Source organism: Callorhinus ursinus, unplaced genomic scaffold (genome assembly GCF_003265705.2).
Source record: "Callorhinus ursinus isolate GAN/ISIS: 27379988/994484 unplaced genomic scaffold, GSC_fseal_2.0 scaffold36, whole genome shotgun sequence".
NCBI classification, from domain to species: Eukaryota; Metazoa; Chordata; class Mammalia; order Carnivora; family Otariidae; genus Callorhinus; species Callorhinus ursinus.
In genome coordinates, this window is record NW_027397098.1 from 11,110,862 (window position 1) to 11,137,992 (window position 27,131).

General features: G+C 41.8%; 1 protein-coding gene across 1 annotated transcript in view; it reads left to right on the forward strand.

The window, feature by feature from the left end:
* Positions 1 to 5,784: 5,784 nt before the first annotated feature.
* GDI2 (GDP dissociation inhibitor 2) overlaps positions 5,785 to 27,131 on the forward strand; it is a 31,411-nt gene continuing 10,064 nt past the window's right edge. The window contains exons 1-6 of the mRNA XM_025853516.2: positions 5,785 to 6,108; positions 15,146 to 15,253; positions 17,329 to 17,428; positions 20,137 to 20,271; positions 25,434 to 25,632; positions 25,867 to 25,998. Coding sequence (XP_025709301.1) covers positions 6,064 to 6,108; positions 15,146 to 15,253; positions 17,329 to 17,428; positions 20,137 to 20,271; positions 25,434 to 25,632; positions 25,867 to 25,998 — 719 coding nt within the window. The 5' untranslated portion in view covers positions 5,785 to 6,063. The remainder of the gene's footprint in view (positions 6,109 to 15,145; positions 15,254 to 17,328; positions 17,429 to 20,136; positions 20,272 to 25,433; positions 25,633 to 25,866; positions 25,999 to 27,131) is intronic.

Sequence of the window (27,131 nt, forward strand, 5' to 3'; positions counted from 1 at the left end):
CACCCAGTTACAACCCAGGTGCCATGTGCCAAGAGAAGGGTCGTAGAGAGTACCTGGTAGCCCAGAATAGAGGAATTTAATCCAGAGTGGGAAGTAAGGAAAGATTTGTGGAAGAAGTGACATCTGCACTGAGAATTCTTACAAGCAGAAGAAAGCAAGTTCCATAGAGGGATAGGGGAAGAATGTTCCAGACTGAGGGAAAGGCATGTCTAGAAGGAAAGGAGCATGGCAAGCTCACGGTACAGAAAAATGTTCGGAGCAGCTCTGCTCATCATCTGTCGGCCCTCAGCTCCATCCCTGCTTTTCTCTGGATTGCAGGGGCTGAGTCAGCAAACCACCCTTCCCAGAGCCCTCGGCCAACTGGCTTCTGGTGAGTTCTGCCAATGGAAAGTGCTGGGGGCAGACAGGAGGCGGGAAAAGCCACGTTCCCCTGTTGTTGGTTGTATCTGCAGTCATGGCATCAGGAGCAGCCAGGAAGAGGACTCCTGGGCTCCAGCAGCCGCAGCGGCAGTCATGACGCTGGGCCGGTCTGACGGCACAGGGACCCTGAAGGCTGGGTAGTGCCATTTTCCCTCTTGCTCCAGAGTTTCAGGCTGTTCCTAACCTCCGGGGAAACTTCTCTGTTTTGCCTCTCCAGCCCTTTCAGGTTTTGAATCCAATTCCCTATAGCATAGTGCCTCTATGTAAAATACCTAGAGTGGCTTATGTTCTTCTGGCTGGACACTGACTAGTGTGGCAATGAATAGGAAACTATGGCGAGGGTGGAGGAGGGCTATGGTGAGGGATGTGTCCACTGGGTTAATTGAGGACCAGATCACTGAAGCTTATCTTAGGAAATAACCTGTGTTTGGACTTGATCCTAAGAGCAGTGGAGGCCTAGGAAAGATTTAAAAGATGTGGTCAGCTCAGTCACTTTTGATTTTGATGAAGATCACTTGGATTATACTATAGAGAACAAGTTTGAGACACTGAAACCGAGGGCCAATTAAGAAAGCTTTTGCACTCTGGGGCACCTGGGTGGCTCAGTCGTTGGGCGTCTGCCTTCAGCTTGGGTCGTGGTCCCGGGGTCCTGGGATTGAGCCCCGCATCGGGCTCCCTGCTCGGCGGGAAGCCTGCTTCTCCCTCTCCCACTCCCCCTGCTTGTGTTCCCTCTCTCACTGTGTCTCTCTCTGTCAAATAAATAAGTAAAGTCTTTGGAAAAAAAAAAAAGAAAGCTTTTGCACTCATCTAGGAGAGAACTTGATGGTGGTCTGTACTAGTGTAGAGGCAGTGAGGTTGGAGATTCTGGAGGGTTTGGAAGGATTTTTATGAGATGGAATGGCCAGAACATAATGGGGTATTGTGGCAGAGTGAAGATGGCTATACATTCACTGGCAAGTCTTTGCATTGATAAGTGGGCTTAGGGCTCCTCCTTTAGAATCTGGGTGTGTTCTGTAATTGCTCTGACAAGCAGAATATGGCAGAAGGGACACTGTGCCAGTCTGTGGGCCCAGGCCTTAAGAGCCCGGCAGCTTCCATTTCTTGTTTCTTGAACTTAAACTCTTGGAACACAACTACCGTACTTTGAGAAGCACAAGCCAAGTGGAGAGGATACACCTACATAACTGATCTTGTTGACAGCCCCAGCTAAGCTCCCAGCTGCCAGCCAGCATCAGCTGCCAGCCATGGGAGTGCACCATGTTGGATGTCCAGTCTAGTCTGGTCTTCAGTCTTCCAGCCCAGCCGCTGACTACAACTGCATTGTAGACCCAAGCAATTCCCACATATCTGAGCCCATTCAACCACAGAACCATTAGAGATAATAATACATTGTTAAGCCACTAAGTTTTGGGGGTGGTTTGTTACACAGCAAAGGAAAATAGGAATAGATGTGGAAGGAAAGAAAGAAGACAGGATCAAGGATGATATCTAGAATTCTGGTTTGGACCCAGGGTGGAGCCAGTCTCTACTCAGATGGAGACTGGGAGCAGATGAGCACTTTGTGGGGCTGGGTGGGTGTGGGTAAATGAATCTATCATAAACGAGGACATATTTATTTGGGGGATTTAATTAAATTTTTTTCTAGATATCCTAATATGTTTTATCTTCATTAGATTTCCAGATGTTAAACAGATTTATATTTTATAGAACCCTCTTTATAAAACCCTCTGAAATAATAATCTTAGTATCTTCTGCAATAGGAAAAGCTCCCCTTTTCAAAAGCATCAAGAGGAACTGGTACCTATTTCATCACATGTAGTCCTTGTTGATCTAGGGATCGACTTCCAGGTCTCCTATTCATTCATCAAATATTTACCCATCATGTGCCAGGTACTTGGCATTGTTCTAGAGCCATAATTCTGCACAAGATAGATACTATCCCTGCCCTCATGGACTTTACATTCTGATTGGTAGGCAGACAAAAACAAGTAAAGAATGTAATTACCAATTTGATAAAAATCGATGAAAGAAATGAGCAGGGGGTGATTAGGGAATAAGAGTTGAGGGGAAACTACCTACACTAGATAACGTGGTCAGGGGAGGTTTTCTTTTCTTTAAGGATTTTATTTTCCTGAGAGAGAGAGTGAACAAGAGAGCGAGCACACCAGCAGGGGCAGAGCGAGAGGGAAAAGCAGGCTCTCTGCAGAGCAGGGAGCCCAACGCAGGGCTCGATCCCAGCACCCTGGGATCATGACCTGAGCTGAAGGAAGGCACTTAATGGACTGAGCCACCCAGGCGCCCCAAGGGAAGGTTTTCATGTCGTAACTTACAGAAGTGGAAAGTGTCAGCTGTGAGAAGAGGTGTAAGAGGGGAAGTGAGGGTTAGTAGCCATGGGACCCACCAGGGTGCAGAGGCCCTTGGTGGTTAAAAGTTTGACCAGATTTTAGGAACTGCAAGACTAGTGTGTTTGGAGTGTAGTGAGCAAGAAGTATACAAGATGAAGTTGGTGAGAGATACAAAGGTTAGGTTCAACAATCCTTTTAGCCCAAAGTAAGGGGGGGTTTGCATTTTATTCTAAATGCAAAAGATGAGCAGCAGCATGAACATGATCCGATTTACATTTTAGGAAGATAATGGTCAGCCCAGACAGAAGGGGAAACTGGGTGAGAAACTGTTGCAGTGGTTCAGGACAGAAAGATGGCCAGGATGAAGATTCGTTCTGATTTTCTTTTCCTTGGACTCAGTATCTCCCTCCATAAGGAGCAGGTGGGAGCTCAGGGCAAAAGATCAGCAATGATTCCCAAGCACCTGGGTATAAATAACACTCACACTGGACTCTTGCTTTGTACAAAGACTTGAAATGTCTTTCAGAGGGATGGTATTTTCCACTCCTCTCCACCAATCACCCACTTCCCCCAAACTAAGGTTTCATTCTGTTAGGAACTGAGGCTTCTAATACAGAGAATCAATTAGTGGCTTTCAAGCCACTTCACCATAAGCAGTATTTGTTGTCTACCAAGTTCCTTGGCAACTAAAATAGGTGATGAAAATCCTAGAGCAGGCACAGAATTTTGGATTAAATCAGTTGTTTTGTTTTTTGGGGGGCTTCCTCAGGGCCACAGGACTTGCACTGCCAACAAAACTGAACTTCAGTGTAAGGGATCAGATTGAAGAGCCTCATTAGCCTTAAATTCAGATCCCTTATCCAATGCCTTGAAGTTTCTCGTTAACTCCATCTGAATATTGATAAAATGCCCTTCACTTAAAACATGGTAACATATTTCAGCAGCTATGCTTAAAAGCCTCAACATTTAGAGGTTGATGGCAATACATGAGAAAGGTTCTTCATGTTACTGCTAGTTTTTATGTTTTATTTTTTATTTTACTTTTTTTTAAGTAGGCTCCACACCAAATGTGGGCCTTGGACTCATGACCCTGAGATCAAGAGTCGAATGCTCCACCAACTGAGCCAGCCAGGTGCCCCAAAGATTTTTTTTTTTTTTTTAAGTAATCTATGCCCAAGGTGGGGCTCAAACTCATGAGCCCAAGATCAAGAGTCACATGGTCTACTGACTGAGCCAGCCAGGCTTATTATTGCTAGTTTTTAAAAAATGGGTCAACTCAACAACACTAGATTGTAAATAATTTTTTTCTCCACAAAAAAATAAATAAATAAAAATAAAAAAATGGGTCAATATTTCAAGTCAGTTCAAAAATACAGGTTAACATTGTAAAAGTAGCCCTAGAGATCCCTTTTCCCCCCAACTACGTGAGGACATAGTGAAAAGACAACTTGAACCAGGAAGCGGGCCCTCACCAGACACATCTTGATCTTGTACTTTGTAGCCTACAGAACTGTGAGAAGTTTCTGTTGTTTCTACGTTTGTGTGTATAAATATATGTGCACATACTTGGAGAGAACAGCAGGACCTTCTTAAAGCCAACAGAAAAATCAGTCACACCCACTGGTACATAATGGGTTCAGTAGTCAACTTTGCACTTGATTTTTGTCTACTCATAGAAATTCCTTTGGTCACTGAGGTATATAAATCCAATTAAGGTATGTAAATGTAAACTCCCCCCTCATCCCCCCAAGGTCCATGGTCTGATAGAACACACTTTCTTAAACTCTTTCTGGGGTGAAGAAACATTGTACAACACAGTTACATTATTTCCGGAATCTGAATGATTTAAATATGAGGGAAGTTCTGCCTACCAAGACTCACTTTGACTAGTTCTCCAGCTGTGTTTGAGAGTAGCTCTAGAAGGAAATACCAACTCTTTTGTCTGAGTTTGCAGACCTGTCACAGGCTGTAAACACAGGTTGTCCAAGGCTTTAGGGGAAGCACTCGGTCCAGACCGCCCCTATAGGGTCTCCTCTCTTTGGTTGAGAACACAAGCCTCTCCCTACACCCATCTCTTTACCCAAAGCTGGAGATGCCAGTGGGAATCCTAAAAAGTTGGGGGGCTGGGGGTGGGCAGGAGTAGAGCAGATGGAAGGCACACAAGGAAATGTTTCTTCCACACTCATGGCCTAACCCTAATCCCACGTGGTCAGCTACAATTTGTACAGCTGGCCCGAGCATTAGCTCTCAGTAGCCGCAGACCCGCTTCCAAATCAAATCTGGCTTTCCTCTTCATTTGTGCTGACAGTTACTTTTTTTTTTAAAGCTGGGTTTTTTTTCTTCTCATTAATTTTCCTCCAGCCGCACATGGGGCAACGCAGCAAGCACGACACAGGGCGGGAAATAAGATAAAGCCTGTGATCTCTGAACTGCTTTCAAGACGGTGGGGGCTTTTTCATTCAGAAAAAGGAGGCCGGATGGGAGGAAACACAAAGCAAGCTGCCAATGACAGGGGAAGGCGCGGCCGCGCAAGCACGCCGGGCCGAGGCCTGCACAGCGCCCGGGCCGCAGCCGGAGCCAGGCCACTAGACGGAGCCCGGCGGTGCGAGGGCGGGAGCGCGGGGCCCGACGCGGCCGCGCATGTCGCCAGCAGACCCCCGCGCCGCCGGCTCCGGCGCACGTGGCCTCCGCGGGCTCAAAGTCCAAGGGCGGCGGGAGGTCTCGGGGCCCTGGGCGTGCCTTGGCTCCCACGCCACTGCGGGAGTAACGAAGCGCTCTCCGGCCACAGGCGCGCTTGGCCCCCACTGCAGGCCCTCAGGGGCCCGAGCCCGGCCGCCCCCTCCGCCCCCAACCACCGTGGCAGCGGGCCGGGCGGGGAGCCGGAACCGCCAGAGGGACGGCCCGCCCTCCTCTCGCGAGAGGGGGGAGAGGACGAAGGTTGGTTGGGCGGCGGGAACCCAGCCAATGAGAGAGCGGGAAGGGTGTGATCGACGGCCCTCCGAGCGCCGTCTCTAAGCCCCGCCCCGGCTGCGGAGGCCCGGGTCGCCGCCCGCCTTTCCCTGCCCTCCCCGTCTTCCCTCCCCTCCCTGCCCCGCTCTTCTCTTCCGTCTGAGGTGGCGGCCGGCCTCTCTCCTCTGCAGCTCCGTTTCAGCTCCAGCCCTCGCTCCCCGTTCCCGTCGGGTCCCAACACCGGCCTGAGCTCTTTCCCTGTGGCTCCCGGGTGGTCGTAGAGCCGCTGGCCCCTCGAGTCCCCGCGCCTTGTGCTCTCCCTGGGCCTCGGTCCTCGCCGTCCCCCGCCATGAATGAGGAGTACGACGTGATCGTGCTGGGCACCGGCCTGACGGTGAGTCTCCCTGCCCCGCGCCCCGCAGCCCGCGCCGCGGGAGGCCGGGCCCACCCCGCGGGGCCGGGCCGTGTGGGACGGCGTCCCTGCGAGCGCTGGGTGGCGTCGTCGTGGGGGGCCGCAGCGACCGGGCGGGAGACGCGACCCGGGGCGTCGGGGGCCTGCGGCAGTGCCCGGCGGCGAAGGCTGGCGGCCGCCGCGCGGGCTTGGCGGGGGCGGGGCGCGGGCCGGGGCTGCCCCAGACGTGCGAGGACAGACCCGGAGAGGGAGAACCCGGCCCGGCGCGGTGGCCTAATGCAGAGCGACGGGGAAGTAAAAGTGGGTGGGAAGCGAGCGAAACAGCCCGCTTGGGGTGTGGGTGCCCCTCCGCCTCCTCTACGGTTGATGGCCTCTCCCGATTGGAAACGGAAAAGCACCAGGCGGGGTGGGGGAGGGCGGGAGCGCTCGCAGCTGCGTTTCCTACTTCGACTTCAGCCACCGCCGCTCGTCGGTCTCGGCCTACCAGAGCTAGGCGCAAGATTTTGTGACAAGTCATTGGATAATCACCGTCTTGTAACTGATGCAGTTCAGTGAACTTAGAGAAAATTAGCTTTTTATCCTCCCCCCCCCACTTCAAATGAGAAGCATTACACATTGCTTTTAACCACCCTCATCCCACTTACTGAGCATCTGTAGAATTGGAAATGAGTGTTCTCAAAGCTTGTCTATCCGATGCTTTCTCTCCTGACCTTTGCCATCTCCTTTGGTTTGGTCCGTCCCCTGCGTCCATTGTCTCTCCTGGGGGCTTTCCCCTAAGAAATGGACCGGTGATGGTTTGCTGGGGGCCGGGTTCTCTCCTACCAGCCAGTCCGACGCAGACATGTGACTGGCTGGGAAGTAGTACCAAATAGATGAGGTCACTTACCTAGAAAACTAGTCATTTTGAATGTGAGGGATTGAGTCGAATTTCTTAGGTGGTGAATTGGCAAAAGGGTTGGATGCCTAAATGAACAGGCCTACCAGCCGCGGGGCTGTTTTTCTTCAGTTAATATTTCTAAAGCGTGTAATTGGGATTCCAAGTTTAGTAGTTTGTGGAGGATTTCGCCCATTGGAACGGCTCGGTTGCTGCCAGTGGGTTATAAGAGCCAGTTCTGTTTTTTCTATGGTTATTGCTGGTCTTTCAGATTTGCTCTTGATTAGGTCAGTTGGATGTGGACAAATGAGCGCAGATCTGTCCTGCAGGTTTCTACATGCCTGGTACAGAAGCATCACTTTGTGTCAAAGATAGCATGGTCTTACTGGGTAACAACCAAGTTAAGATAATGCACTTTATTTTAAGTATTCATTTGGGATAATTTTGACCTTTTGATGAGTGGTAGGTACACAACAGGAAATCAGACCAATTTCTGCCCTCACTTTATAGCTGTGATAATTTCAATCCCTGCGAGCCTTCTTAGATTGCTTTCTGAGATGTTCTTTGGGAATTATATCTATGCAGAGCATTCACATTATTACTTTCATTGAGAGGAGTAGTGATGGTGGGATGATTTGGTAATGGTAAATCAGTACCCTCGTTTCATCGTGACACAAAGACTACTTAACGTTAAGTAAGATCACTAAGTTAAAAACCCTCAAATCAGAATTGACTATTGGAGTGAAGATACAACTTAATTTTCTTAAATTTTGGCTTATAAATATTTAGTGCCAGAGAGTTAACCTAAAAACAGATATACTCTTATCAGTTATGGGTACAGAATTTTAGGTGATGGCTGTATGTCAAGTACTTTTAGTGTTATTAACTTGTTACTTTTAAAGAAAGTGTAAATAAGTGTCAGAGTTACTCTGTTGCCTAGTGTTGGCACTGTTTTGTATCAGTTGTTCCTTCTAAAATGAAGGTCATGGTGATCCACAAATGTTGATCGTAACTTTAATAAATAAAACATAAAACGTGAAACTTGGAACAAAATCATTCTCCAGGAGAAATGGAATATTTTGTATAATTGAATTTTCTAAGGAATTGAGGATTATCCCTTTAAAGAACCACCACTTTCTGAAAAAAGCCTTTCCAAATGACATCACACCTACTTTAACTAAGGAACATAATTTACTCGATAACTAAGATTTCCCATCATGAGGGTTAATTATTGTGTTAACGCTGTAACATAATGAAGCCATCAAGATAACCTGGTAAGCTTGGGTGCTCCTTGTTAAATTAACTCAGACTGCTGGCCTTTGTGAGTTCTTCAGTCTGCTTCTCATTTTTTCCCTCCCTTACTTTGCTGTTAGGCTGGTGACTTTTGATTTCAGGGTGAATAGAAAACATCTGACCACCTAATAGGCTATTTTTAATTGACTTTGGGGTTGGCAGTAAATTCTTGAATCTTCTTAGTATATAAGGGTAACTAGTTCCACAGCTATTTGTGGCTCTCAGAGGTATTTGTGTTGTTTTGTTCTACATAATAATTCTGGTAAGGAATTACGAATAGAAATGTGTATACTTCAGTGAGATTTAACCAGTATTCTCAGTATTACATGTTTAGAAATTATTTTACATCCCAGACATAATTTTACCCTTTTTCTTTATTAAAAGTTTGTGATTTAAGAGAGTTTATATCTGATTTAAAATTTTTAAATTGCCTTTCAGATTTGCTCCTTGAAAATCCTTGCCGTTGCTATGTTAGAGCTTTGTAGATGAAGGACTTTCTGTCCACTGCAGTAGTGATCATAGAGCCAGTATGTACAAATGTCTTACTTTTGGAAGGTATAAATATCTTGTAGACAGTCTGTATTTTAAATCCGTTTCAAGCATACTCGCCCCAAAGGATAGAAGTAAAATCAGACACATTTTAGCATCTAGAAGTAGTAGTGAGATATTTGGTTTGAAAAACCACTAACTAGGGGCGCCTGGGTGGCTCAGTTGGTTAAGCAACTGCCTTCGGCTCGGGTCATGACCTCAGGGTCCTGGGATCGAGCCCCACATCGGGCTCCCTGCTCAGTGGGAGGCCTGCTTCTCCCTCTCCCACTCCCCCTGCTTGTGTTCCCTCTCTCGCTGTGTCTCTCTCTGTCAAATAAATAAATAAAATATAAAAAAAAAAAAAAAAAGAAATGAAAAACCACTAACTAAATGTTTTGGCTCACATCCATAATTGGCAATCCCTTCTATCTTCCTTCCCCTTGTACCTGATTGAAGACTCTTAGTGGAGTAATGGTTTACCCAATTTCAGTTATTTAAACTGTGACTGTTGTAATCAGTTATGGGTAATAAAAAGGTAAACACATCTGTGTATAAACAAATAGCTTCTCATATGGAGGGTGACTCTAATAAGAGTTAATATGAGGAAGTGCTGAGTGCTGTAATAGAGCTGCTCGAGTGGGAATTCAGACAGGGGAAGCAGGAAAACCTTCATAAAGAAGGAGGTACGTAAGCTGGATTTTAAAAATGCTGGTAAGCTTCGAGCAGGACGCATGATTTTCTAGGCAGAGTGAGCAGGATGGATTGGTACTGAGAACAGGATGTATATAAGGAATAGGGAGTTTATTTTGCCTGAAACAGAAGGTATGAAGAGGCGGAATGGGAAATTGGGTTGGAGAGAGGGCCTATCACTAAGAATGTTTAATGTATTAGGCTAAGAAATTTGAACTTATCTTTTAGGCAGTGGGAGAGGATTTTGAGCAGGAAAGACATAATTAGAACCAGTTTCAAGAAAAATGATCTTTTGACAGCATTTAATGAGATGCATTCAAGGGACAGATATTTAAAGGAACGTTCCGCTGAAAACATTATTTTTACTATGTTGTTGCTGACATAGAATATTGAGATTAACTGATTTAAAAATATTCTAGTTAATGCATTTTCCCCATAGTTCTAGGTAAGTAGCTTTCAAAAGTCACTTTTCTTTAGTATTAATTTTTAGGTATCTTGTTTTCCTTATCACCTTTTTATGTGCATTTATTTTCTGTTTGGGTTTTTTTGTTGTCATTTATGTTTTGTTTTTCCTTGTTAACAACTTTAAAATTCAGTAGGATTAGAGTTCCGGTGGGTGCTTAGTTTGGTCACTTTGAAGATCTATCAGAATATTAATGTACTGTGAAAAAAAAGAGTATTAATGTACTCTGGCTCTTTTCTCTTCGAAGCTTGCTCTCTAAGCAGGAAGGGGATGGGCATTAATTTTTCCAAGACACCAGGATACTCTTTAGTACCACTGACGTAGGAAATACTGTTTAGGTTGATCACAGTTCATATATAGGAACACCATGCAGGCCCCTTCGGGACGTTGGAGGTATTTTGGCTTAATGTATTTAGGTACTATCCAATTGCAGTTATTGGATAATTATTGCAATTCTGGTGATACGTGCAGGGTGCTGAAGGGAAGTGAACTTCATACCACTGATAGGGCCCTTCTCTCACCCCTGACCTTTAAACCATTTGATCAGTTACCTCTTTTTATGTAGGAGAACATGAAATGCCAGAGTGGCAGATGCCATTATCATAAAGAACTTGGATTCTGAAGATGGTTTTATAGTTTCAGTTACTATAAAGTAACTTGCGAGTTTGTATTCTTACCCAGCTCAGGGCATTTGTGGATGAATTTGAATTAAATGTGGAGTACTCTCATCTGTTAGATTTAAAACTAGTATGTTAATATTCACTAATACATAGATTTTTCTGGTAAAAGTTATCAGTATTGTTGATATATATGATGGGTGGACCAGGTTTTCTAGTGCAAAAAAAGGAAATTAGAGTATTTTCTCTGGCTTTAATGTGCTTTGCTTGTTATTCTATATTCATTAGATAGGTAGTAGTACTGAATTTTAATTTTGAGTGAATTTTGTAAGATTGAAATTTTAAGATCATTAATGTATGCCCTATGCCCAGATATGATTGACAAATTTTATCAGCGAATTAGTTCATCCCATGCCTTAAAGGAAAATGTAAAGTATTACACTTAGGCTACTATGTATTTTATTCTTTTGGCAATGTAAAAGCAATCTTTTATAGAGGGGCTTAGGAGAATCCATGAACCTGAAGATTTAACTAGCTTTTGTCATATTTGTTCCCAGTGAGGCCTCTAAGAGTTGTTACCAGCTCTTTGGACTTCAATGAATCCTTAAATTATTGAGCCCTTTATTTAGCCTCCATCTTTAGTGCTTGCTTTAGAGCCATGGTCCAGTGAGTGGATCATGCTTATTTGCAGGGGAGTGTGAAAAGTTATATATAGAAGATATGCAACACTCAGAGTTGCTTGCTGTGATTTTGCTTCCAAAAATTGAGCTCTGGAGACTGCCTTTGTCGGCTGGAAATAGGACTGTTTCATCTTCCTCTGTTTATGTCATAACCTGTTTCTGTGAATATAAATTTTATTTTACTTTCGTGTAATATGTTGAACCATATATGTTAGTGCTTCCTTGGATTTTGTTTTTTGGACAAGTGAATTGCTTTTGATAAGATTAGGGTTGATTTTTGTAGTTGTGAAATGCCTTCAGTTCTCTTTATCAAGACATCATTGAAGTGGAAAGGCAAGCCACAGAATGGAAGGTTTGCAGTGCATCGAACCAGTAAGGCACTTTTATCTATCCAAAATATAAAAAGAACTTTTATATAGCAGTAAGAAAAAGAAACCCATTTTTAAAAAGAGCAAATAATTTGAATAGGCACTTATCAAAAGAAGATACCGTAATTATCAGTGAACTATAAAAAAATTTAAAAAGTGCTCAACCGCATTAGTTGTCAGGAAATGCAAATTAAACCACATCCTAACTATAGAATGGCTAAAATTAAAAAGACACAAGTGTTGGGCAAGGATTTGAAACAACGGAACTTTCATACACTGCTGTGACAAAAGTGTAAATTAGTATAACCATTTTGGAAAGTTGTTGGGAGTTATCTGCTGAAGTTGAACATAGTTGTGCTTTCCTTGATATATATCTGACAAATGCATAATAAAAACATGTTGAGAATATTTATAGAGCATTATTTATAAGAGTCAAAACTGGCATCTGTCCAGATGCCCATTAATAGTAGAATGGATAAATAAATTGTCGTATATTCATGTGGCATATTCATTCAACTAAAGCCTCTGCTGCCTTGTTACCCAAACTGTGGTCCTTGGATCAACTGCTTCTGCAACACCTGAGAACTTACTAGAACTGCAGAAGGTTAGGCCTCACGCCGAGTATACCGAATCAAAATCTACAGTTTAGCATGATCCCCAGTTTTTTAAGTAGGCTCTAAGCCCAAAGTGGGGCTTGAACTCACGTGATCCAGTGATCTAGAGTCCCATGCTCTACTGACTGGGCCAACCACGTATCCCTAGCATGATCCCCAGTTGATTCTTATGCTTATTCAAGTTGGGGCAGCACTGCTTTAGTAATGGTTCTCGAAATTGGTCCTGGACCAGCCTCATTAACATTACCTGGGAACTCATGTGACAGGCAAATTCTCAGCCCCAACCCACTTCTGTGGATGGGAGTCCCACAGCCTGTTTTAACGAGACCTCCATGTGATGCAGATGCAAAGTGAAGTTTGAAAACCTGCTTAGAATTTACATTTCGAACACATTTACAGGTGGTACTGAGTTGGGAAGCACCCTTTGAGATCCATCCACCGCTTGCAGGGTTAGGCAGACCTTCTGTAAAGGTCTATGTAGGAAATAGGTTACGCATGCTATACAGTCTCTGTCACAACTACACTTCTACTGTGGTACAGAGAAGACAGGTGTAGACAATCTGTAAATGCATGGGAATGGGTGTTTACCAATAAATCTTTACTTATGAAAATTGTGTGCAGACTGGACTTGGCTCCTGTACTTTGGGGACCCCCTGCTCTGTAGCAGTGAGAATAAGTACATTTTAAGAACACACAAAACATAATTTGGACGAATCTTGTAAACATAATGCTGAACAAAAGGTATATACAAAAAGGATATACTGCCTGATTCCATCTGCACTCTTAGAAATCATAAGAGGGTGTGGGGTTGTAGTTAGGACTGGAATAGGGCATGAAGTGGCCTGGAGCACTCATAGTGTTTTGTGTCTTGATCTAAATAAGAAATGATGCATCTCCCTAGAATAAAAATTGAACCAGACAGTAGTTAAAAACCTTTAAAAATACTAAAATGAATAGATACATTATGGAGTAAAATTAGAAATACATATGAATTTTCAAAATAAAGGTATCAAAGACTTCTGGGGGAGTGAGATTGTTCTCTGCTACCTAGGGTCTTTGGGATAAATCTGAAAAACTCTAAGGATTAATGAAGATACATGGAATTTCCCTTTTCTTAAAAAAAAAAAAAGTAAAGCCTTGATCACCAAAACCCTGGTTTAAGAGTTTTGAGTGAATGTGTATCCCATCTCTGTGTTTCTTCTCATTAATTCATTAATCATATTCTTTCTTGATTTTTTCCCCCCTCTATCTTGATAGGGTATATCTTAGTATGAGACTGGACATTTATAATTATTGCCCATTTATTTGTTATCCTGGATGCTTCCTTTAGAGCTCCAGTTCTCAAACTCTTTGGCTTTGGGATCTATTTACACTCTTAAAAATTAAGGATCCTGAAGAGTTTTGTTTATAAGGGTTATATCAATATTTATCATTAGAAATCAACACTGAGAAATTTTAAAAAATATTAATTCACTTAATGATAAACCCATTACATGTTAACATGAATATGTTTTACGAAGTGTAACTATATCTTCCAAAACAAAAGTGAGAAGAGTATCATTGTTTTACATTTTTTAAGAGATTTATTTATTTTTCAAGATTTTATTTATTTTAGAGAGTGGGCATGGGCAAGTGGGCGTGGGTAGAGAGAGGGAGAGTCTTAAGCAGACTCCGTGCTGAGAGTGGACCCTGCCTTGGGGCTCGATCTCACAACATGAGGCAAAACCAAGAGTCTGTTGCTCAACCAGCTGCACCACCCAGGTGCCCCTGTTTCACATTTTCTGCACATCTCTTTAAGGTCTGGCTTGAAATATAGCTGGATTCTCATCTGCTGTGGTGTTCAGACTTTTGTGAGATAATGCCCTAGCTGAAGTATATGAAGAAAATCAAGCCTCATACTGATGTGTAGTTGGAATAGGGAGGAGAGCCTTTCACATCGTTGTGGATATTCTTTGATTTATACCAAAACATAAATGGCAGGTTTTTTTAAACGATTAATTACAGTATGAAATCTGTAACTACACCTGCCAAATACCTAAGTCTGAATAAATTGATCAGTTGTTCTTTCAAATAAAAATGATGATCCGTGAAAAAAAGTCGCTGGTTCAGCTTAACAAATCTGTTGTACAAAAGGTTTTCCTTGAGCCAGAGTTACTTTATGTGGACTTTCCATTTTGTTACACAGAGTATTAAAGAGGTGGGCATTCAAGGGTGTACATTAACAGAGGAAATTTTTAATGCTTCATCAAGGACATTCTTAAGTGAAATTAGCCTTGTTTTTTTGTTTTTTGTCTTTTGTTTTTTTTAAACTGAGCGCCTGGGTGGTGTACAGTATGATGACTAGCACAGTGTGGAGCTACTGCCCTAATTTTTCTCTACCATTGGTCTTGCACCATCGGTGCTAATGTCAACACAGTGAAAAAATAGTGAATAATGTCTTAGTGTTATGAAAATAGTCTTAACCTTGAGGCCCATGGGGTTCCACAGACCACACTTGGAACCCTAGTCGCTTTAGGACTTTGTCCTTAAGTTATGTCATATATTGTACATACGTAAGTATTAGTTACTATAAGAGTGTTTAATGAGGGGCTTTTATTTTATTTTTTAAAGATTATTTGAGAGAGAGCACACGCAAGCATGAGTGGCGAGGCGGGGGAGAGAAGCAGACTCCTGGCTGAGCACGGAGCTCGATGTAGGGCTCGATCCCCGGACCCTGAGATCACGACTCAAGCCAAAACCAAGAGTCAGATGCTCAACCGACTGAGCCACCCAGGGGCCCCTAATGAGGGGCTTTAAAAAAAAAAAAAAAAGTAGCTGGGGGGAGAATGTGTCTGTTTGAAACATGTGGTAACACTTCACTTCTTTTGAAGATAACTTATGCTTTCCCTGTAGGAATGTATCCTGTCAGGTATAATGTCAGTGAATGGGAAGAAAGTTCTTCACATGGACAGAAACCCATATTACGGAGGAGAAAGTGCATCTATAACACCCCTGGACGACGTAAGCATTGGAGCACATTTGTGCGCCTTTTCTTCTCTGAAACTCGTACTCGTGCGTCTCAGCCTCACTCCTCAGGGATAGGGTCGGTTTTCTTACCTAGACTGTGTAGCCTCCCGTTGGCTCAGGGCCGGCTAGTTTTAGGGCTTGCCGACGCATCAGTTGGGGCCTCACTGCCGTCGGCGGCAGTTACCGGTTATCTCCTGAAGGGCAGGGTATGGACTTCTGATGGGGATTTAATACACGCCGAGCACAGTGCCACAGCTTTCCACATAGTCTTACGTGTCCCTCCAGTTACTCAGAGGGATTTTTATCCCCATTTTTCAGATGACAAAGTAGTCTGTGTTATTAAAATCACAGAGAAGGATTGTGAACCTAGGTTGTAAGACTCCAGAGCTTTAGACTCCTTTTACTCTACTCCCCTGCTTCCTGCTTTTTTAAGACTGTGGGCACACGAAGCATTTCCGAAGTGTGTTTTGCTGAATATTTCTCTGTGAGGTTTGTTCAGCATCCGCACACGTGGGTTCGAGCCATACTGCGTGTTTCTGGAGATACACAGTTAACCAATTACTATCCATCAGGACTGATGAAATAGACTTCATATTTTTATCAGAATTTTTTTTTTTTAAAGATTTTATTTATTTATTTGAGAGAGAGAGAATGAGAGACAGAGAGCAGGAGAGGGAAGAGGGTCAGAGGGAGAAGCAGACTCCCTGCTGAGCAGGGAGCCCGATGCGGGCCTCGATCCCGGGACTCCAGGATCATGACCTGAGCCGAAGGCAGACGCTTAACCAACTGAGCCACCCAGGCGCCCTATCAGAATTTTTTTTCTGTATTCAGGCCTACAGAAAAGTTGAAAGAATAATACCAGTGGATCAACCTTCCGTCTGGATTTAGCAGTTAACATTTTGCAATATTTGCTTTATGTCTTTTTTTGTTACTGGTTTGCATCTTTGAAAGTAAGAGACATCATGATACTTGACCTAAATATTTCAGCATTCTCTGGCTAAAAATAACATTCTCCAACGTGATCATAATATCCTTCGTTATCACATTTAAGGAAATTAACAGTGATATCCAGACCACAGTCAGATTTCCCAGTGATGCCAGGAATGTCATATGTTGTGTGTGGTGGCAGTGTTTTTTTTTTTTTTTTTTAACTACTTTAAACATTGCTTTTGGTGTTGTTTCTCTTTATTCTTTTAGTCTACAGAAATCTCCCCGCTTTTTTTTCTTTTGAAAAGTCCAAGCTAGCTTATAATAAGAAAGCATTGTTGTATAGTTCGTATTGCATCACGTCAGGAGGCATAGAATGTCTGAACTCGAGTGACTTCATATGCCAACTCTGACCCGAGGTAAAGCAATGACCACCAGATCTTTTCATTGTTAATAATCTGTAGAGTGATGTGTTGGCATCATTCGTTCCACCCTGCGTACGCTTATTAATCTTCAGTAAGGTGAGCTGTCTTTTTCCCCCTCCCCAGTGAATATACTCAAGGACTTGGGGATTTTTTCTTAGTAAATATACCAGCTTTGTTTATTTGCTTCCACATTAGCAATAAAATGAATATTCCCAAATTTCAGACCATAAGCTTCTTTTTATCTAGAGCTCCTACTCAACTCACATAAGATATAAATTAGCTGGAACTAACTTTAATTGTCTTTTTTGATTTGAAGAATCCAGAATTTATTTTTGATTCCTTCCATAACTATGGAAGCAAAATTAAGCCTTTTTGTTAGCTTTTTATTTAGGAGAGAATGAGTTTAAATGATTTCTACAAATGGTGTATCTGCAGAGCTAGTGTGTCATTGACAAATTGTTTTGTGTTCTTGCTTTTCTGCTAGTAAAAAATACTACCTCTGTAATACTTATTTTAGCATTCATGAGTGGTGTATTTAACTAAGATGTGTATTGGAATTTCTCTAAAAATTTTATCCGATAAAAAATGAAATGCCGTTGTTAGACTTTATCTCATCTGCCGGTGGTCAGTTATGATACCAAAACCCCGTCGTGGAAGAATAGCATAATGACAAGTAAATTTTGTTCCATTATGGGTTGATTTTTGTTTTGGTTTCAGTTATACAAAAGATTTAAAATACCAGGAGCACCACCAGCATCGATGGGGAGAGGAAGAGACTGGAACGTGGACTTAATCCCTAAGTTTCTCATGGCCAATGGTAAAGCATTCTGACACTTATGGCGGTACATTGAATCCGATTTAAAAGTAGACTCTAGCTCTTGACAGAGAGTGTTCCTCCAGGTATGTGAAAATAGATTTTGTTCATGGCAGCAGTTTGGTGAGTAGACGGTGGGCCGTTAGAGGCACTTGGAGTCAGTCAGAATGGAGGAGGGGGTGACCCCTTCCTGAATGGTTCTGGAGACACAAGGTTAGGACACGACACAGTGCGTGTGAAAACCGGAAGCGTCTGTGACAGTCTCAGGTAATTGGACCTTTAGAAGCAGTTTTTTTCCTAGTTTTTGGAGGCTTTTAAAATTATTTTTCACATTTTTCTCATATTTTTAATTAGGAGAGCTAAACTGCTATGATATTAGTGCCTTTTTCTGAAATGACATTAAAAACTAGGTTGTTGGTATGAAGTCTGTTTATGTCCCATGAATTAAAGTATGAGCTGCCCTTTCCCGTTTTGGGGTTTTTTTTTTTTTTTTTTTTTGGTTTTGAGTTTATATTCTATAGTTTCTTTTAGTGGAAAGATCTTATTTGAATTTTCGCTGAAATTTATTTATTTAAGAAGATTTTATTTATTTGAGAGAGAGAGAGTACAAGCAGGGGGAGTGGCAGGCAGAGGGAGAAGCAGACTCCCCTCTGAGCAGGGAGCCCAGGACCCTGGGATCATGACTTGAGCCAAAGGCAGATGCTTAACGGACTGAACCACCCAGACACCTTCTCTGAAATTTAAAGTTACCTACCTAAAATTCTTTTGAAATAAATTGTAAGCACTTTTTTTTATCATATGAGTAGTAAAGTTATTTCATTAAAATTAGAAAACACAGATAAGTAGAGAGGAAATAAAATTTATGTAACCAGAATCTCACCATCGATAATCATGGTTAATATTTTGGTGTATAACCTGCCAGGCTGTGTGTGTGTGTGCGCGCGCGTGTGTGTTGAATCTCACCGTACGCCCCTAGACATGTAGTGTGGGGAAAGAGACAATGATTTTTTTAAAATTTCATTTTATTATGTTAATCACCATACATTACATCATTAGTTTTTGATAGAGACAATGATTTTTTTAAGGCTTTTATTTTATATTGCCTGATCTGATTCTCACCAGTAGCCTGTGGGACTGACCCTTTCCCAGTACCTTTACTAAGCCTGAGTATTCTTTATTTTAATTTTTTAAAAAAAATTTTATTTCTTTATTAGAGACTGAGAGTGCCTGTGCACAAGCTGGGAGAGGGGCAGAAGGAGAGGAAGAGGGAGAGAGAATCTGAAGTAGACCTCCCTTTCCCCCCGCTGAGCACAGAGCTGCAGTCAAGGCTCGATATCACGACTCTGGGATCATGACCTGAGCCGAAACCAAGACTCAGATGCTTAACCTACTGAGCCACCCAGGCGCCCCATCTTCATTTAAATTTTTGTCACTTTGTCATACCTAAAGGCAAAATAATGGATCGATTATTTATTTTAAGTTGGCTTCACGCTCAACTTGGGGCTTTGAATTCATGACCCCAAGATCAAGAGTTGCATGCTTTCCACATTAGCCAGCCAGGCGCCCCATGGATTTTTTAAAAGTATCTATTTGTTAGAGAGTGAAATGATTTCTAGATGTTTATTGACTTTCATATTGGCCAGCCTTAGGCTTTGTACATTTTTCTTTTGAGGTTTTTAAATTTTTCCTTATTGATGTGAAAGAGCTCTTTATAAAGACCATGGAATAAATACTCCTAGTGTATTTGAAGGTATCTTTTCCAATCTGTGATTGGTTTGTATGTAGCTGTGTTGTATTTTTCTTTTGTACATAAGCTTTTACTTTTCATGTAGCTATATAGATTGATTTTTCTTTTTATTGTTTTTGATTTGGAAGGGTATGCTTAAAATTTTTCTCTTTACCTCAAGGTTATAAAAATACTAATATTTGCTATTAATGGTTTTATAGTTTAATTTTTTCATTATAAAAATAAATTCACCTATTTTACCTTATAAGTTAATTTATTTGTTATCCTGTTTGAGACTAAATTTCTTTGGTGTATAGACAGATGATATTTTTAATTGTATGCCTGGTTTTATTCTCTATCTGAAATCAATGTTCATTATATTTTTTATTTATTTTTTTGAAGATTTATTTATTTATTTTAGAGAGGGACAGGGGAGAGGGAAAGAGAATCCCAAGCAGGCACCATGCACAGCCTGGAGCCCGGGGCGGGGCTCTGATCTCATGACTGAGATCGTGACCTGAGCGGAAATGAAGAGTCGGATGCTCAACTGACTGAGTCACCCAGGCGCCCATGAAATTAATATTCATTTAATTAGTGAAGATTGAAAATTTTTGCCTTTTAGTTGCCTCTCTTTATAATAGGAACTTACAGGAAATTCAAACCTATTTGCAGTAGTACTATAATTCTAAACTTCATACCTCTAATAATTATGCATATAGATTTTACAAAACCAAGTTGATGAAGTTATTAATCTTGAAGTTGTAACATTAAAAACATACTTCTAAATATGCTCAGCAATAGGTATGCATTCTGATTGTCCCGTTTAGAACATGGCATTCGAGACTTTTTGGTAGGGGTTGTTGGATGATGTTAGAAAAAACTGGGAAGCCATTATTATAAGCCAACAATAAATGTACTTTTATTTCTGCTGGTTTTTGAAGGTAGTAAGACTTAAGTTACAGTTTGAATTTTGGGACTTTTTTAGGTCAGCTGGTTAAGATGCTGCTTTATACAGAGGTCACTCGCTATCTGGATTTCAAAGTGACTGAAGGGAGCTTTGTCTATAAGGGAGGAAAAATCTACAAGGTTCCTTCCACTGAAGCAGAAGCCCTGGCCTCTAGTAAGTAATTTTATTTTATTTTCTCAGAACATTGAGATTTTACAAAGGAAAGGAATCTTAGAGATCACATTTAATGTCCCCTGTCTTGACAGCCATCTGTCCACTCATCCAGTTAACAGTATTTATTGAATGTCTGTTCTGGGCAGTTGAGAGTACATCATTGAAGAGAATGTTCAAAAACCCCTACCTCCGAAGCTCAGAGAGGGTTAAGTGGAACTTGGTGCTGGTGTGGGTCAGCTGATGCTCTTTTCATACTAATGATAATTCATAAGAGTTACTGTTTTTTTGGGTGTTTCCTGTGTGCTAGGCACTGTGCTGAACACTTCACATTCATTTTGTTATTTGACTTTTGAAACACCTTCACAGGGTAGAGTTTCCATGTTACAGAAGAGGGAACTCAGGCCTGAAATCCCCTAGTTACGTAAGTGGGAAGATTAGTCGAACCTCTGGTAATATTACTCCAGCGCGTGTGTACTTCCATCACTGTACTGAGCTGACCACCTGCGTCTTAGCCAACCTGCCAAAAAAGAAAGAACTTTGTTCTGGTGAAACTAATCTTCTAATTGTTGCTATTGTCATTCTCTGAAATCTGTTTTTAGGAATTCCCAGTGAGTATGGAGTGATTTTATTCTTTTCTCAAAATTATTTCCTCTCTTGGCTCAACCAGAGGTTCCTGGTTAACATTTTCTATTCCTACGTCTTTTCAATAGCAAACATCCCTAAAAAAGACATGTTTGAGTTGTTGCACAGAGCAGTTTGAGAAAGGAGAATTTGGATAGCTAATGGGTGGATGAATTTTCTATAGTAAACGCTCCCGGAGTTTAGGGGAGGGAGCTGTTTGGTTTGGGAGAAGTGCCAGTAAATTCTCAGGGATTATTTTGGCTTGAGTGTGGGAAACTTCTCTCACCTAAAAACCTAATTTGAATTACTTTGGCAACTTCTCTAACTCCATTTATTTCCTTCTTGCTATCAGGGGACAAAATGTTGAAAGGTATGACTTACATACAGTAGAATTTACCTGTTTTAGTATGCAGTTGTATGAATTTTTACCAGATCCCTGTCTTCTTGGCAACTGGTTTTCTGTTAACGAATAAGATCTTGAAGTCAGAATGGCAGGCAGGAAAATCCTCGGCAGAACGAATGTGTAAGGAAAGGTGTAGAAGTGGAGAAGTTCAGAAGGATGAACAAGAACAATTATTTTATAATTTTAATAATAGCTGACATTTTTTGGACATTATGTGTAGGCGTGTATGTACTAAGGCCTTTATGGGTTTTCTCCACCCTTTGCTGCCTCTCTGAGATGTGGGTACTAGCATCTTTAGTTTACAGATGGGAAAACTGAAGTATACAAGTAGAAAAGCAAAGCCCAAAGTAGCAAAGCTCATGACTGATAGAACTGGTCTGAGGCCAGATTTGTTTGACTCTAGAACCCTGTACTCGTAACCTATAATTATATAGTATAAAAATACAGATTTTTAAAAGCTATTTTAACAACTATCCTCTACCTTCTAGTTCTTTTTTTTTTTTTAATACTAAACATTTCTAGCTTCCATCCCATAGTTGTTTCTTACATAATATGCCACTCTTTGCCACTTTTCTCTGGGAATTCTGATTTGTCCAGATTATCCAGTGTACAATACCGTGGGAGCCAGCAGCCAACCTAGACAAAGTTGTTTGACAACTCCAAGCGTTGTCTGCTCACTCAGTCTCAGTGAGACTAGAACTTTTCTAGCACAGTATATTTCTGTTCACATGGCCTAAGGTTACACTGGCTTTTTTAGGACCTGTACTCACTGTTGGTTCTTGTGGCAGTTCATGTGAAACCTCAAGGTTCCAGTAAATATTTGGTGATTGGTCAAGCGTTATTTTAATCACAACAGAAGTATCTTTGACCCCCTAAAGTCATGTTGAACATGGATATGTCCAGAATTGTTTCAAGAAGTTTTCATGAATGGCTTTGAAATGTGTCCAGCAAATTCTTCTGTCTTAATTTAAATCTCTAGCTTGTTTATTTATTCTCACTCTTAACTGCGCGGAGCCCTCTTTATGTTGCGCACCTTTGCCAGCAGCGAATCACCTTTCCCGGTGCAGAGCTGAGTGACCTCCAGGCCGGGGTGGCCTGCAGCAGCCGGAATTAGGTCAGTTAGGTCCACCGGCAGGTTGTGTACTGGGTACTGTACTTCAGGAGTGATTTTTGACACTGATTTCCACTCTCACTTTTTTTTTTTAATGCTGTGGTCAGATTTTTTTTTTTTTTAATTGAAGTATGGTTCCCACAATGTTCCATTAGTTTCGGGTGTTCAACATGGTGGTTCATCAAGTCTGTGCCCTGCTCGCTGCCACGTGTAGCTGCCGTCTGTCACTACACAGCGCTGGTACAGCCCTCTGACTATACTCCCTGTGCTGACCTTTCATCCCTGTGACGTATTCATGCCGGGACTGGAGGCCCGGGCCTCCCTCTCCCCTTCTCCCATTCTGCCCAGCCTCCCATCCCTCCACTCCTGACATCCATCAGTTTGTTTTCTGTATTTATGGGTCTGTTTCTGCTTTTTGTAAGTTTGTTTATTCATTTATTGTGTTTTTATAGTCTACTTGTAAGTGAAATCGTATGGTGTTTTTTTTTTTCTTATTTCACTTAGCATAATACCCTCTAGGTCCATCCATGTTGTCACAAATGGCAAGATCTCATTGCAGTTTTGATTTGCATTTCCCTGATGATGAGTGATTTGGGGCATCTTCTCTTGTGTCTGGTTATCCTCAGAAATAGAAAAAGTTCTATTAAGTTGCTCTGCCCATTTTTTCATCAGACTTTTTTTTTTGATATTGGGTTGTATAAGTTAAGTTCTTTATGTATTTTGGATTTAGCCCGTTATCAGATGTATCATATGCAAATATTTTCTCCCATTCCATAGGCTACCTTTTTGTTTCATTGATGGTTTCCTTTCCTGGGCAAAAGCTGTTTATTTTGGTATAGTCCAACATGTAGAAGACAGTTGCTGTGGCCGATGTCAGAGAAATCACTGCCTGTCTTTTCTTCTAGGTGTTTTATGGTTTCCTGTCTACATTTAGATCTTTAATCCATTGTGAGTTTATTTTTGTGTATGGTGTGTGGTGTGCATGTGGCTGCCCAGTGTTCCCAGTGCCATTTGTCGAAGAAACTGTCTTTCCCCCACTGGATAGCCGTGCTTCCTTTGTCGTAGATCAGTTGCTCATGGACGTGAGGCTCTGTCCTGCTGCACTGATCCGTGGGTCTCTCTTTGTGCCAGTACCAGACTGTTTTGATCAGTACAGTTTTGTCATAAGTCTTAAAATCTGGCATGGTGATACCGTTAGCGCTATTCTTCTTTCTCAAGGTTGCTCTGGCTTTTCAGGGCCTTTTGTGGTTTGGCACAAATTTTAGTATTATTCTAGTTCTGTGAAAAATGCTGTTGGTATTTTGATAGGGACCACAATGAATCTTTGGGTAAGTATGGACATTTTAACAGTATTCTTCCCATTCTCCATGGTCAATCTTGTATCTGTTGAAAGCTTTCATTCTCTTCATGAAACCGCTCTGGATTTTGTAACTTTCAGTGTTTTAAATGTCTTGACCTAAGTATTTTTTTTGGTAAATAAACCTCAGTGTGCAAGTGAAGGAAGGAAAGTAAAACATTTGAAATGATGTGAAGATACTACTCAGAAAACGGAGTAATTTGGAAAAAGATTTTTTTCTGACTCTTTTATCATATAGTTGAACGTTTTTCTTTCTGTATTGTAAATCCGGTATGTGGATAACTTCTCTTATATTTGCTTGCATCAGACAGTATGTGAATTGAACATGGAGTATGTGGTTACGTGTCATGTACCCTTCTAGGTTCAGGGTAGGGCAGGTTCAGCAGAAGGGGAAAGTAAACAAAAAATGCTTTTTTTTCTCGAGCTTAAATTAGTGGGAGACAGGCTATAAATACGGAAGAGGACATGAGATGGTGACAATGCTGTGAGGAGAGGTGAAGGGACGTGGGGGGCACAGTTTTAAATAGGGCGATCAGGCATTGTCAGAGGGAAAATTGAACTGTATTATATTGGTGGTCTTATTTTCACTCCTGACAACTAAACGTAAGTTGGTGCTTGTGTGGTCATAGAATATTTTTTTTTAGCCTTGTACTTTCTGTCCCATTTTTTTATTTTTTAATGTTTTAAAAATATTTTTTCATGCATGCATGCATGCATTCATCCTTTTAAAGTAAGCTCCATGCCCAATGTGGGCTTGAACTCATGACCCTGAGATCAAGAGTCCCAGGCTCTACCAACTGCACCAGCCAGGTGCCCCCGTCCATTTTTTTTAAAGCTAGGTTGTAAATATAATTTAAACATGTTAAGTGTAGTCAGATATCATTAGTGGCCTCATGATCATTTTAATTTTCAGTTTTGTTGATTTCAACTATAGTCTTGGGGGAAACAATATTCAAAATATTAAACCATTACACTGTTGATGAGAGTTTGTTGTTTTTAAAGTAGTCACATAGTTTAGGAAAGGGGATAGAGCCAGAACATTTTTTCCCTTTGGTCTTGTCTTCCTAGCAGCTGTATACTCAAGTAGGACTGCTGACCAGTAAGAGAGCTGAGGGTTTATGAAGTAGTTTATACCTGTCTCCCTAGCTTTTTTTTTTAGTATAAAAAGTGGTTAACTGATTATCTAGGACTTTATTAAAGTAAGTGACCGGCAGCATAATCATCTTTTCTGTGAAATGCTGGAGTGAATGTTAGCACACAGAGAAAGGAGGAGCATTCAGAATTTTAGGCAGTTGGCTGAGTATAGATCAGAGTTGTCAAAAGAAGAACATTCAGGTGGATGCTGTTGTGAATAATAGTTTTTTCATAGTCATATTTGCCTTGTTCCTAATAAGAGACATAATTAAATATATTCCATTTAATTAAGTACTGGTTATAATTACTTGAGATTGTAGAATTGAAGACTTAATAACTGATCTGTTGTAATTATGTTGGTTTATCAGAAAGCGTAGTGAAGGTGGAAGCCATACTGTGTACAAGCCTCTGTCTTAACGCCACACACTTCCTTAGGGAAGCCTCAGATCATAATGTGGCACATTTAACCTTGCCTCTCACACTGTCTTTTCCACAGTGTCCTAGTGTGAATGTTTGCTTTTTGACAAATTCTTTAGGCTTAATGGGACTGTTTGAAAAACGTCGCTTCAGAAAATTCCTAGTGTATGTTGCCAACTTTGATGAGAAAGATCCCAGAACTTTTGAGGGCATCGATCCTAAGAAGACTGCAATGCGAGAGGTGTACAAGAAATTTGACTTGGGACAAGATGTCATAGATTTTACTGGCCATGCCCTGGCACTTTACAGAACCGATGAGTAAGTGTTTTGGGTTTTAGATTTATATTTTTCTTGGAACTGTCACCAAATTTCTCAGTTCTCCAGAATGGAAGTTCTAACAAAACAAGTAGATAACCATGTTATATTATGAAAGGTTCCAGCTGTAAATTAGTGTTAGGACCTTTTAGGTAATGTGTGAAAGTAGTGAAATAAAATCTTTTTAGAAAAACATTTTAAATATTTATTTTCTAATATTTATTTCCTTTATTTTAGCTATCTAGATCAGCCATGTTGTGAAACCATTAACAGGATTAAGCTTTACAGTGAGTCTCTGGCAAGATACGGCAAAAGCCCATACCTTTACCCACTCTACGGCCTCGGAGAGCTGCCACAGGGATTTGCGAGGTCAGTGCCTGTCACTAACCTGGTCTCCTTCCGTGGGAGTACAGGCCACGGGGCTGGGAATGGTGGGAGGTCTGTGAGCCGTGAGGTGCTTTTCTTTTTATTGAAATAAACTTTATATATGATGAAACCACAGATCTACAGTAAAAAGTTCAGTTTCATAAGTGTACAGACCTGTGTAACCAATGCTGCAATCAAGAGAAGAAATTGTTTAGTCCGGGAAGCCCCCTGTGTCACCTCATGATCACCGCCCCCCACCCCCCCCGCCCTGCAGCTCCATCTGTGACTTCTTTCACCGTAGATTCCTCGTGCATGTTCTGGAAGTTCATATAAAAGGAATAAGACGAAGTGGACTCATTTGTTGCTGGCTTTTGTTTAACGATATGTTTGAGATTCATTTATGTGGCTGCATATACTGTGGTTCATTTTAAAAATATGGAGTGGTTTTCCCTTTGTACATGGACCACAGTTTCCTGTTGCTGGACATCTGGGCGGTTTCCAGGTTGGGCTGCTGGGAGTGCAAGTACTGAACGTCTCTGTGGACCGGTAAATATGCAGGGCCAGGACCGCTGGTTGCTACGGAGGATAGAGGTGTGTGCTCAGGAGACCCCGCCAAGCGGCCCTGCGGGGTGGTGGTGCCGCCTGCCAGCCCTGCTGCGGTCGGGGGGCTGGGGGGGGGCCCACTGCTCCATGGGCTGCTCCCCCCGCCTTGTCGCAGTGCTGTCCGTCTTCCTGATTCTCATCACCCGAGGAGGTGTGACATGCTCTCTCACTCTGGCTTGACCTTGCAAGTCCTGAGAACTCAGGTTGATCACCTTTCCATGAGCTTTTTGGCCATTTGTATGATTTTGTGATGTGATTGTTGATGTCTTTACACGTTTTTAAAGATTGGGTTATCTTGTTGGCCGGTTAGCTCAGCTGGTTAGAGCGTGGTGCTAATAAAGATTGGGTTATCTTTTCTGGTTTGGATTTGTAGGAGATCTTGAATGCTGGTGGCAGGTCTTTTGTCAGATATATGTATTATAGATGTTTTCTCCCAGTGTGTGCCTTGTCTCCTGATCAGTGGAAGTTTTAAATTTTGATAATATATCAAGTTTTTTAGTTATGTTTAGTGCTTTTTGGGTCCTATCTAAGAA